This window comes from Hypanus sabinus, chromosome 1, assembly GCF_030144855.1.
Source record: "Hypanus sabinus isolate sHypSab1 chromosome 1, sHypSab1.hap1, whole genome shotgun sequence".
NCBI classification, from domain to species: domain Eukaryota; kingdom Metazoa; phylum Chordata; class Chondrichthyes; order Myliobatiformes; family Dasyatidae; genus Hypanus; species Hypanus sabinus.
Genome location: NC_082706.1, coordinates 131,911,247 through 131,925,010, shown reverse-complemented (window position 1 = coordinate 131,925,010; position 13,764 = coordinate 131,911,247). Strand labels below are relative to the sequence as shown.

Sequence of the window (13,764 nt, the reverse complement as noted above, 5' to 3'; positions counted from 1 at the left end):
GTTTCTTTGTAGGAATAGTCTTGGGCAGTGTAAGGAGTTAGAATACAGGTTAGGATTTAGGGACGAGTGAGGGGAATTGGAGATTAGAGGCAGTAAATGAAGAATTGGGGCAGGAGCTGATGTCCAGGTCAGAGCACTCTGCTGCAGAAGGCCACTGGTCTCTGGGTGGATGTTGGGTGGACAGGTGCTGATGTGGTCAGTGACAGACTGGCAGACCTCGTGGACGAGGGAAGGTGACCTCACCCCCAGGTTGGCAAGACCCAGAATTGGAGGCCTCTGAGGGGTTGGAGGTTGAAGGCAGAAGTCGGCAAGTCCGAAAGTCAAGGTCGATGGCCAAGGCCCCTGGTTTATGGGTCTGGAAGCTGGAGGCATGATTTAAGCGAATCCAGGCTGGGGACTGGAGTTTGGAAGCCCAGAAGCAGCCTGGCCTGAGGTTGGGGACTTTCTGTGTGTCCGAGTGGGTGGGTGGAAAGGAAAAAAGGAGCTTGTTTTGTTGTGTTGTTTTATTCTGCTGAACATTGTGGGCATGTTATGTTAATGCCAGAATGTGTGGCGACACTTGTGGCCTGCCCCCAACTTATCATTAGGTGTGTTGTTTGCATTAACAAACAACACATTTCACTGTATGTTTCAATGTGCATGTGATAAATAAATGAACCTGAATCTGATTGTATACCTTTACTTCAAGAGCCAGTTTACATTGAGTAATCTCAACCTGGAACTACAATTTTATAAGTTGTATGGGCAGCAACTTTCTTAAGCAATATTAATGAATCTGTGTGCAAAAATTTTAGATCATTTTTACTAATTGTGCTTTTTGCTTTATTGTGCTTGTTAAAATGTACTTAAGGCTCACTGTGTGCTGGTGTGATTCAATTAGATCTGTGTTGCAGATTGTTTTATATGCTATATACCCGAGTCAATCCTGCTGGAAACCTTTTAAAGAATTTTCAGATTTAATCTTCAGTGGTGTGCATGTGATTAAAACGAATAGGTTTTGTCACAAATAATTATCATTTAAGGCCAGTATGTATCTTGGCTTTATTTTACAGATTTGATTTGGTGCCTAATATGTCATTTCTTCCACTCTCCCACTTGGGAGAAAACCAAAGCCATCTTGTACAGGCTGGAAATCTGAAATGAAAATGGGGAATTTTGGAAATGCCAGCAGGTCTGACAGAACTATTGCTGGCAGAATTTCAGATGGTGATGAAGAGTCAGACAGGAGTGAGATAGATCAGGTGGTTGAGAGGTGTCAAAACAACAACCTTGCACTCATTGTCAGTAGGACCAAGGAATTGATGATGGATTTCAGGAAGGAGAACTCGAGGGAACACATACCAGTCCTATCAAGGGATCAGCAGTGGGAAGGGTGTCAACATCTCTGAAGATCTTTCTGGGCCCAACATATTAATGCAAGTACAAAGAAGGCACAACAGTGCCTAAATTTCATTAGGAGTTTGAAGAGACCTGTTATGTCACCAAAGCTTTCAGATTTCTACAGATGTCTTCTGGAGACCATTCTAACTGGTTGCATCACTGATATGGTATTCAGTGTCCACTACACAGGATAGGAAAAATTTTCAGGAAGTTGTGAACAAAGGAGGCATCCATCATTAAGGACCCCCATCACCCAGGCCGTGCCTTCTCATTGCTACCATCAAGAAAGGTGAACAGGAGTCTAAAGAAACACACAGAATGTTTTGGAACAACTTTTTCCCCACTGGCATCAGATTTCTAAATGAGCAATGAATCAATTTTCTACTTGACTATTTTCTTTTTTCTTTTTAACTGTTTATGCACTGCTAACTTATTTCTTTTTGCTATATTGTAATTTACAGTTTTTAAAATATGTATTGCTATGTACTCTTGCAAAACATATTTTGTGACATACGCCAGTGAAATTAAACCTGATCAGATTCTGATCTGTGGAAAGAGAAGCAGTTAATGGCATTGAATCTGGCTCTGTGGCTCAGAAGGGAAGGGGGAGAGAAGAGCAGTGCAGTAGTAATAGGAGATTCTATAGTTAGAGGAGCAGACAGAAGATTCTGGCAGTGTAAGAGACACCCAGATGGTATTTTGCCTCCTGGGTGCCAGGGTCAGGGATGTCTCAGATCGGGTCCACAGCATTCTGAAGAGGGGGGATGAGCAGTCAGAAGTTGTGGTACGTATTGGTACCAATGTCAGGTAGGAAAAGGAATAAGGTACTGAAGAGAGGATATAGGGATATTGCTGCCTGTGCCTCGTGCCTATGAAGAATAGGATGATTTGGCAGCTGAATGCATGGCTGAGGAATTGGTGTATGGAACAAGGTTTCAGATTTCCGGATCCTTGGGATCTCTCTCTGGGAAAGGTATGACCTGTACAAAAAGAACAGGTTACACCTGAACCAGAGAGTCTCCAATATTCTTGCAGGCAGGTTAACTAGAGTTGTTGGGGAGAATCTGAATTTTAAGCTTCAAATCCTCCCCAACAGCTTAGCAAACCTGCCTGTGTGAGAACCAGAGTGATAGGACTGAGGATGGGGTAGTTGGTATACAAGTAGATACAGAGTGTAGTGATACTGAGGAAGTTCAGATGATAAAGCGAAATTACAGTCAGTGGGATGAGTTGAGGTGTAACATGAGACAAAATTGAAAAGGATGATGAATACAGGACTAAGTAAATTACCTGGACCAGATGGACTACACCCCAAGGTTCTGAAATAGGTAGCTGAAGAGATTATGGATACATTAATAATGATCTTTCAAGAACTGCTAGATCTGGGAATAGTTCCGGAGGAAAATTACGAATGTCACTCCACTCCTTAAGAATGGAGGAAGGCAGAAGAAAGGATATTATCGGCCAGTTAACCTGACTTCTATGGTTGGGAAGATGTTAAAGTCCATTATTAAGGATGAAGCTTCAGGGTACTTGGAGGTTCATGTACCAAAGTCGTCATGGTTTCCTTAAGGGAGAATTCTGTGAGGAAATAACAGGAAGGATAGACAATGGAAAGTCAGTGGATGTTTTTTCCTTGGATTTTCAGACAAGATGCAGCATATGAGGCTGTTTAACAAGATGAAAGCCTTTGGTATTACTGGAAATATACTAGCATGGATAGAAGATTGTATGACTGACAGGAGGCAAAGAGTGGGAATAAGTGGGGGGGCTTTTCTGTTTGAGTGCTGGTGACTAGTGTTCTGCAGCGGTCAATGTTGGGACCACTTCGTTTCAAGTTATATGTCAGTGATTTGGATGATGGAATTGCTGGTTTTGTGGTCTGGTTTATGGACCATACGAAGACAGGTGGTGGTGGTGAGGAAATGAATCTGTAGAAGGACTTAAGCAGATTGGGAGAATGTGCAAAGTAGCAAATGGAATAAAATGTCGGGAAATATATGGTCATGTACTTTGGTAGAATGAACAAAGGAATAGACTTATCTTCTGAATGGGGAACATGCAAAGATTAGAGTTGTAAATGGAATTTTGAGGAATGGGGGGGGTGGGATCTCATTGAAACCAATCAAATACTGAAATGCCTAGATAGATTGGATGTGGGGGAGGATGCTTGCTTTAGTGGATGAGTCTAGGACCAGAGGGCACAATCTCATAATAGAGAGACATCCACTTAGAACAGAAGTGAGAAGGAATTTGTTTTGCTCCGGGATAGCAAATCTCTGCAATTCATTGCCACAGATGGCTGTGGAGGCCATATCATTTAGTATACTTAAAGTGGAGGTTGATAGATTCTTGATTTCTCAGTGTGAAAGGCAGGAGAATGTGATTGAAAGGGATAATAACTCATCAATGATGGATTGGTGGAGCAGACTCATTGGGTTGGGTAGCTCCTATGTCTTGCTAACTCTCTTTCCACAGGTGCTGCCTGTCCAGCTGAGTGTTTGCACTTTTTTCAATCTTCTGATATCAAGGGGCATTCCCATGATCAATTGTTGAGCACTATGTGATATCGTTGGCTTAATCCATGTTTTATTTGCTGCCCCTGGCATGGTCCAGCACTCATTGTCATTTTGTTATTGAGTAATTTAGGATATTTGGGTTTGAAAATTATGTTAGTAATTCATTCTGTTCCAGGTTGAGATCATTTCATTGGATTTGCTTTTAATGAAGTAATAGTAGTTTTAAGTTTAAATATTTGTTTAAATGCTTGTGAAAAATTCACAATTTTCTAGAAATATGGACAATAGAAGATGTTATTTCCCAAGTGCATAAAAATAATTTTCCTAATTTGGATCCACTTTGACAGGATGCAGAGCTGGGCTGAGAAGTGATAGACAAAGTTCAATTCTGGAAAAGTATGAAGTGATGCACTTTGAAGGCAGATTGCAGGGATAATGGCAGGATTCTTAGCAATGTGGAGGAACAGTGGGATGTAGAGGTTCAAGTCCATAGATCCCTCAAAGTTGCTGCATAAGTTGATAGGTGGTTAAGAAGGCATATTGTGTGTTGGCCTTAATTAATTTGGGGTTTGTTTTCAAAAATGCAAGATAATTTTGCAGCTCTATGAAACATTGGTGTATTTAGTTCTGGTCACTTCATTATAAGAGGATTTTTGCCAGGATGCTACCTGGATTGGAGAACATAAATGAGGATAGATTGGGCAAGCTAGGGGTTTTCTATTTGGAACAAAGAAGATGAGAGGTGACTTGATATAGTTAAATTAGATGATAAGAGGCGTAGAGTGGACAACCAGCACCTTTTCCCCAGAGAGATAATTGATAATACATACTTTTAAGTTGATTGGAGCAAAATATAGGAGAGATGTCAGAGGTATATTTTTTTTTAGTGGTAAGTGCATGGAACACACTGCTGAGGATGGTGGTAGAGGCAGAAACACTTAAGGGAGTCTTGGTTAAGCTCTTGAATAAAAACTAAATGGAGGCTGTGTGGGAGGGAACGGTTAGATTGATTTTGGAGTAGGTTAAAAGCTTGGCACAATATTGTGGGTTGAAGGGTCTGTATTGTGCTGTTCATAGATCACTGTAGCACAGTGATTCCTCTTAAAGGTCATCATGTCTGAAGTTAGAATTTCAAACCTTTGGATTGTGGATCTTTGGACATCAAGCACATGATAACAAATTAAAAATGGGAATTTTCTGTTAATTACAAATGCCCATTGAATATTCATTTGTAAAATGGCTTTTGAAGTGTTTTTAAGCTTCAAATTTTGTGCTTAATATTTTATAATGTTCTCCCACATATGTTGCAGCTCTGCCCGCAAGTCCCTACAAAGGATTGTGAGGACTGCTGAGAGGACTATTGGGGTTTCTCTATCAACCATCAGAGATATTTATCAAGAGCGCTGTGTAACCTAGGCTCTTAGCATTGTCAATGATCTGTCCCATCTGCCCAACAATCTCTTTGACCCCCTACCATCCAGCAGGAGGGACTGTAGCATTAGGACAAAAACCGTCAGGATAGGAAACAGCTTCTTCCCCCAGGCTGTAATACTACTGAAATCCCTACCATCACCCTGGTCTCATCACGTATGAAACACCAGCAGCATTATGCTGTTTAATTATTAACTTTTATGTCAGAAATGCACATTATTTGTTAATTTAGTTGTGGGTAATAATACTTTGTTATATGTACTCCATTGTGTACCTTAATCTAGAGGAATATTGTTTTGTTTGGTTGTTAAACTGAACTTGAACTTGAGTACATTCTAATTTGAATTGATTTGTTTATCATCTTTGCTCAGCTCGTTTCTGTTGAGCATGCTTCCAACTATTCTGATCATTGGGTTTCTGCTGTTCGCCTTGAGACGAGGATCAGCTGGTGTTGGTCGATCTGGGCGCGGCATGGGTGGATTGTTCAGTGTGGGAGAAACAACAGCAAAGGTCCTCAAGGATGAAATTGATGTGAAGTTCAAGGACGTGGCAGGATGTGAGGAAGCAAAGTTAGAAATAATGGAATTTGTTAACTTTTTGAAGAATCCAAATCAATACCAAGAACTTGGAGCAAAAATTCCAAAGGTAAGCTGACTTTGCTGTAGACAAAATCTATGGAGTAGATTAGGGTTATTACTGATGGCTCTTGGGGAATGAGTGGTATTATTACCCTGATCCTTTAGGTTTGATTTTTTCATTGAGGATTTTAACCTTGAAGGTTAAAGATAATGTGCTCGTCCTTCCAAGTATGTTCAGGCAGTGCACAATATAAATACTAAACAGAAATGATTGAAATGGGAAGTAGTCTGTGTTGCCTCCATGTTACCACTACTCTCTCACTCCACCAGTAATATAACAGCCTCTTTTGAAACTGTGTGTGCAATTTTGGTCTCCAAATTTGAGGAAGGCCATTCTTGCTATTGAGGGAGTGCAGTGGAGGTTCACAAGGTTAATTTCCGGGATGGCGGGACTGTTATATGTTGAAAGATTGGAGCGACTGGGCTTGTGTACAGTAGAATTTAGAAGGATAAGAGGTGATTTGATTGAAACATGTAAGATTATTAAGGGATTGGACACGCTAGAGGCAGGAAACATGTTCCTGATGTTGGGGGAGTCCAGAACCAGAGGAATAAGGGGTAGGCCATTTAGAGTTGTGGATCTGTCGAATGCTCTGCCTCAGAAGGCAGTGCAGGCCAATTCTCTGGATGCTTTCAAGAGAGAGTTAGATAGAGCTCTTAAAGATAGCAGAGTCAAAGGATATGGGAAGAAGGCAGGAACGGGGTATTGATTGTGGATGATCAGTCATGATCACAGTGAATGGCAGTGCTGGCTCGAAGGGCCGAATGGCCTACTCCTGCACCTATTGTCTGTTGTCTCTAAATAACTGACCTTCATGTCTTGGCCTCCACTTTGTAACTTGAAACAGAATATATATTATATTCTTCATGTTCTCGTTTAATGCTCTCCAATTTCTGGTGTAACCAGCATTGATCACCTCCATTTTCGTCCATATTTAACCTCCGGAAACAGGAAATTTTAAGTAAGTTGGGCAGCATGTGTGAAGTAGAGTAGAGTAGGTGCTTTGGATCATGACTGATTAGCACTATTTATTGTCATAAGGGCACAGATACAGGCCCTTTGGCCCAAATTATCCAAATTATAGTTTCTCCTCTATTAGGTGTTTGATGTTCAGTGTCCTCATGCAATTTCAGTTGTCTTCAGTTCTAGTTTGGCCATTTCCAATCAACTTCCCATTCTATCATTTAAGTTTTAAAGTTTTTAAGTTTTTATTACTATTTTAAGCTAGTTAAATTTTGAATATATGTGCTGGTTTATATTGTTATTTGCATACAAACTTTTGTATTTGATTAGGAAATAAATATGTGTGAAATATAAAATTAAATAAATTGCCCTTGGTTTAATTAGTTTTACTGTACGTTATGCTTGTGAATTAGCTAGTGACCTTGATGAAGAAACTAATGAGGTTTACATCTTTCTCTCACAGGGTGCCATTCTAACGGGGCCCCCGGGTACTGGCAAAACTCTGTTAGCCAAAGCTACTGCAGGTGAAGCCAATGTTCCATTCATCACTGTTAATGGTTCTGAATTCCTGGAAATGTTTGTTGGTGTGGGTCCTGCTAGAGTAAGTCATTTTCTTTTTGTCTGTTTGCAGTGAATCAATCAGGTATGATAGGTCCTTGAAAATGGCCATCCAACATTTTCTAGAACAGAATTTGATTGTAGCACATCCTGGGGGAAAGTCATTCCACCACAAAAGACAAGTGTGAAAAAGGAATACGTAATAGTTTCCTAAATCTTCGTCTGAAATTTACTGCCAACTGGTAATATAATGAGACATGAAAGAAATTTCAGCACTCTTTTTCCAGTTTGAGGTTAAATAATTGGAAAAATGGCAAGTTTCCATTAGACCTTAATCTGAAAATAATGCAACAAAAAATAGATTAATTTTATCAATTGCACATCTATTCTTCTTGTATCTTTTGTTCTTTTAATTGCTTCTGCTTATCTGGGGTACTGTAGTGCTGGTTAAAATCACTCTGGATTTTATTGTCATGTTACACATTGACCATTTTCTCCTAATGCACCTATTAGGATCGGATTTGCATGTTTGTTTCCTATAGCTATAACATAGGTTAAAATCTGTGTAATCATCCCCAGTCTGAGAATAATTAGACTATGCACTTCTATACAAAATAATATATTAAATCCACTACACAAGTTAAGGTTTCGTTTGAAACTTTGTAGAGGGTAATGCTATTCCTGCAAGAAATCCTTCAAAAAATATGTTGGACTTTTTTTACCCACTTTTTTTATTTGAAAATACAAGTTAACCTGAGCCAGGTTTTGCTATTTTAAAGAAGATCCTTGTACTTGCAAGGTAGAGATAGGCAAAATATGCCACAAAATTAGGACCGCCATTCTAGACTGAATCATTTCTTAAATAATGGTGATAAACTCTACCAATTAGCACTGGAAAAACTATCATTTTATTAACATGTCATTTCTTCAAGATACGGTTTTTGGATTTTTCTCACTTGTCCAGTCTTTCATTTCTCCTTTCTTAGTGCTGCCTTTTGCACTTGTTTTGATAGTAACTTGTATTTTCTCTTTGATATCTATAAGACCATAAGACATGTGACCAGAATTAGGCCATTTGGCCCATCTAGTGACAGATTTAAGGTGATGCCCAGTTATTTATCTTAACTACAAGAGATTCTACAGATGTTGGAAATTTTGAGCAATCCACACAAAATACTGTAGAAATTCAGCAAGTCAAATAGCATCTATGGAGAGGAATAAACAGTCAATGCTTCAGGCCAAGATGTCAAATGTTTATTCCCTCCTGTGGATGCTGCCTGAGAATTTCTCCAGTTACTTGTCATGTTTGAACATTACTATGTGTCCTGCAGAGGGAGCCATGTTTTTAGCATTTCTAACATGCAACAGAGAACTGCTGACTTCCACAGTCCAAAGATGTACCCATTGGTAGGTTGATTGGTCATTGTAAGTTGTCAATTAGAGTTAAATTGGGAGTTGCTGGGTAGCACGGTCGAGGGGCCGGATGGGCCTATTCCACGTTGCACGTCAATAAATAAATAAACTTGATTCTATCCCTTGCACTATAAATCAGTCATAACTGGATTACAGGGAAGTTTCACTTCTGACAGCTACTGGTTACTAAGCATTCCATTTCACATTATCTTCAGTTCCCTCCTTGAGCCATGAATGTTGATGATACGAAGTCCTGGAACCAGGCTCAAAGACAATTAAATGGTTCCCTAGTTCGACCTGACAATCTACCTCATTATGATCTGCACCTTATTGTCTAATTAAACTGGACTTCTCTGTACTGTAACATATTCTTCTGCACTTTATTGTTTTAGCTTGTATTAATTCATGTTGTCATGAATTGCATAAGTGGTATGCAAAACAAGATCTTCATTGTACACCAGTACATGTGACAATAATAAACCTATTTACCTATTAGATGCTAGGCTTTCTACACACTTGTGCACCTTTGAGTGGAGAATTGCAGCCAGGAATGTGGTAGAAATATTAGACTACTGTTTTGCATTTTGGTGGTGTCCCACACTGTCTAATACTGTCCACGAAGAAATGGTCTAATTGATTCAATTGAGAAGTTAAACCAAGGCATCATCTGTACTGTTTGAATGATCATACATGAATCCTGTGTCATATTTTCAGGATGAAAATATCTGGTTGTTATCAAACTGTTTTTCATAAAATTGTAGGATTGTGGAGTAGTTCTGACAGAGGAACTATTGTTTACGGTGGTCACGGTGGTTTTTCAGCCTTATCTTTTCTCCTAGCACTAGGTCAGTAGTCCTACTTGTGCATTTCCAAGCACTATTTAAATAGAAAGGTTTCTGTTCCTACCATCCTTTCAGGAAGTGACTCCCAGTTCCTTGGTACCTCTTAAATCCTATTTACTTTGCATATATTGCCCTGGTTTCTGGTCCCTCTCTTTTGAGGGAAATGGGTCCGTCCTATCTGTTCGTTCAAGGCTGGTGATAATTTTATACATTGCAATGAAGTGTTCCCTCAGCATCCCCTGCTCCAAACAGAACAACCCCAGCTTATCCAACCTTTCCTCAGGGCTGCATTCTGCATTCTTCCATCTTTCTAAAAAATCTCCTCCTAAGTGCATTCTCTCTGTAAATATCTTTTTGGAAGCTTGCTGCATCAAATTGTTTCTCAGGTTTCTTGTGTGACCACATTGATTAGCCTTCAAGGTATCTCTTGCTTTTGGGTGTCCAAAGACCATGAGAATTGTTTTAATGCAATGTGTTTCCTTTTTGTAAATTGATAGATTAAAAAAAAACTAACAGGTTTGCATTCTGCACCTTTCCTTCTAGGTGCGAGATCTATTTGTGATGGCTCGTAAAAATGCTCCTTGTATCCTGTTCATTGATGAGATTGATGCAGTTGGCAGGAAAAGGGGTCGAGGTAATTTTGGAGGGCAGAGTGAACAGGAGAACACATTAAACCAGCTCTTGGTAGAAATGGATGGTAAGTAAAATCTGCTTGTTGTTAAGTATTTAAATAGTGGTGTAACCAAAGCCAGGAGACTTTGGTGGATGTCATTTTGGTTGAAAATTAATGTAAAGCTTTCTTTTTCAAATTATTCTGTTTTGGAAATACACTTTTTCAACTGATTGCCACTGTTGCAACCCTGCCAGTGTAATCTGTTTCTCTCTTTGATTTCACAATTTGTGGTTTCCTATTTCAGCACAGTTAAAGAAGTGCACATAACTTGTGTAATTAATCATTGCCCAAAGTTTAGAAACAGATTCTGGAATTCTAAATGTTTTGCTAGCTGCTAATCGGTCATAGAAGCAGAGAAAGAGAGAGATACAGCACAGAAGAAGGCCCTTCAGTTCACTGAGTTTGCTAATAATTTACGCTTTCCCTACATTAATCCCATTATTTTCCCCACATTCTAATCAACTCTGCACTCACCTATACAGTAGGAGCATTCATTAGAATAACAACTTGCATGTCTGTAGAATGTGGGACACAACCCAAGTCTTCACAGAAAACCCACTCAGTCACATTGAGCCATTCAAACTGCAAACAGCCTGAGGTCTGGATTAAACCCAAGTTTCTGACACTGTAAGGCAGCATCTCTAGCTATGTCACTCTGCCACCTTTTTAAAAAAAAGTGCATCACATTTTTAATTGCTGTATGTACCTTTTAAAGAAATCAAGAAACAAATGTTTAAGCTTGATTATTGATGCACTAAATGCAGGAGAGATTCTATGGCTGCATCAGAGAATTTTTCAAGCTTTATGGAAGCTTTCTGCCCTCAACCAGTTTAATGACAGAATTACAGAATAAGTTGAAAAAACTCTCTACTTCATTTCTGTTTTCCCCACCTATACTGTTGTGTTCAAAGGGTAAGATTCTTGTTTAGAAAATCTAATACTCCAGCTAAATGGATGTCAGGATGTTGTTCGTCGACTTCAGCTTGGTGTTTAGCAGATCATCCCTCAGAGGGATGATGGGTAAACTGTCCTTCTTGGGACTCAACAACCCTCTCTGTAGCTGAATCTTGGACTTCTTGAGAGAAAGACTCCAGTCAGTTTGAGTTGGCAGCAACATCTCAAACTCCATCACAATGAGTGTTGGTGCTCCCCAGGGCTCTGTGCTCAACCCACTACTGTTCATGCCACTGTCTCATGACTGCACTGCTAGATCCAGCTCAAACCACATCATCAAATTTGCTGATGATAGAACTGTGCTGTGCCTCATCAACAACAATAATGAGTCGCCATACTGAGAGGGGGTTGAGAGGCTTGTCAGATGTTTGAGAACCACAACCCAAGTCTCAACGTGGACAAGACGAGATGATTGTTGACTTGAGGGTGCAGGTCGACCACTCTCCATTACACATCAATGGTTATGCCATGGAGAGATTGAAGAACAAAATGTTCCTTGGTTTGCATGTAATGGACAATCTAACCTGGACCCACAACACCTCATTATCAAGAAGGCACAGCAGTATCTATACTTGCTGAGGAGACTGAGGTATTCAAGACTCCCCGCCCCCATTCTAACAATTTTCTACTGGAGCAGTATAGATAGTGTCGTGTCTGGACGCATCATTTTGTGGTATGGAAGCTGCAAGGCATCGGATGGCAAGACCCAAGAGGATGGTTAAAACCACCGAGAAGATCATTGCTCCTCCTCCCCTATTTGTGACTCTTACCAGGAGCATTGTAGACAAAGAGTCCAAAGTATTGTTGAAACTCCCTACCATCCACCCTACAATCTCTTTGACCCACTACCATCAAGAAGGAGTCACATGTGTATCAGCTAGGATTGCCAGACTGGGTAACAGCTTCTTCCTTCAGGCTGAGAAACTAATTAATACTCTGCCAAAACCAAGGTCTCATCACTCGGAGAGTGAGCTGTTTAATGTTTGTTCTGCTGTTTACCTGTGCTGTGCACTACATGCATTTGAATTGTATTAACTTATTTATGGTAATATTTTGTTTTGTGCTGTTTTTGATATATCTTGTGGGTGCACTGTGGTCCAGAGAAACTTTGTTTCATTTGGTTGTTTATATGTACAGCAGGATAACAATAAAATTAAATAAATTCATTTTTCTTTATGCACTTGCGCCAACTTTCATTCTTGTATTTCTCCTTGCAGTTGTTTGTTTATGTCAGATCAGTCATGATCATGTTAATGATATATAAGGTTGGTGATTTTAACTTTCCACATATTGGCTGGAAATCCCATACTGTAAAAGGACTAGATGGGATTGAGTTTGTCAGATGTGTCCAGGAAAGTTTCCTTCATCAGTACATAAAAGTCACAATGAGAGAGTGTGCAATACTGGATCTGCAGTTAGGGAGTGAGACAGGACAGGTGACCGAACACTTTGAATACAGTGACCATAATGCCATTAGTTTCAAAGAAAATATGTAAAAAAGATAGGCCTGGTCTGAGGGTTCAGGTTCTAAATTGCTAAAAAGCCAATTTTCATGGTATCAGAAATGGTCTGGCAAGTGTAGACTGGGACAGGCTATTTTCTGGCAAAGGTGTACTTAGAAAGTGGGAGGCCTTCAAAAATGAAATTTTGAGAATACAAAGCTTGCAAGTGTCTGTCAGAATAACAGGTAAAGGTAACAAGTATAGGGAACCTTGGTTTTCAAGAGATATTGAGCCCCTGGTTAAGAGAAAAAAGGAGGTGCATAGTAGGTATAGGCAAGTACAAACAAATAAGGTGCGTATGGAGTTGAAGAAATGCAAGAGAACACTTAGAGCAATTTCATGCCTTCTTTTAGCCTTGATTTCTTTATCAGACAAGGTCAAGGAGAATCTAAAGGGATTCTACAGATATGTTCTTTCTTTCTTTTTAAATCTTTTTATTAATTTTTAAAACAAACATAAATGTAACATGAATAGAGAGAGTTTGAGAGTACATAGTTAATAGTTTAAATAAACATTCAAATAGATGATAATCCATATATAATAACCTCCCAAACTCATAGTAATTACGAACAAAAGAAGTAAAAAAAACCCTCAAAAAAAAGAGAGAAAAAAACTAACCAACATGGGCCATTGCGTTATGTTAAATATATACAGTAGTACCAATAACTCCATACCTCCATCCAAATAGTTAAGAATAATAAAAGTGAGGTTTAGGAAAAGACAGTTTAACTCATATGAAAATGTTGAATAAATGGTCTCCAAGTTTCTTCAAATTTAACTGAAGGATCAAAGACAGCACTTCTAATTTTTTCTAAGCTCAAACAAGAGATAGTTTGAGAAAACCACTGAAATATAGTTGGAGGATTAATTTCTTTCCAATGCGATAGAAT

General features: G+C 39.3%; 1 protein-coding gene across 2 annotated transcripts in view; it reads left to right on the top strand.

Moving 5' to 3' along the window:
• afg3l2 (AFG3-like AAA ATPase 2) overlaps window positions 1-13,764 on the top strand; it is a 79,576-nt gene that overhangs the window by 37,354 nt on the left and 28,458 nt on the right. For both annotated transcript variants that reach the window (XM_059976497.1, XM_059976503.1), the window contains 3 exons: window positions 5,702-5,975; window positions 7,396-7,533; window positions 10,289-10,442. In XM_059976497.1, the coding sequence (XP_059832480.1) occupies window positions 5,702-5,975; window positions 7,396-7,533; window positions 10,289-10,442 (566 nt within the window). The remainder of the gene's footprint in view (window positions 1-5,701; window positions 5,976-7,395; window positions 7,534-10,288; window positions 10,443-13,764) is intronic.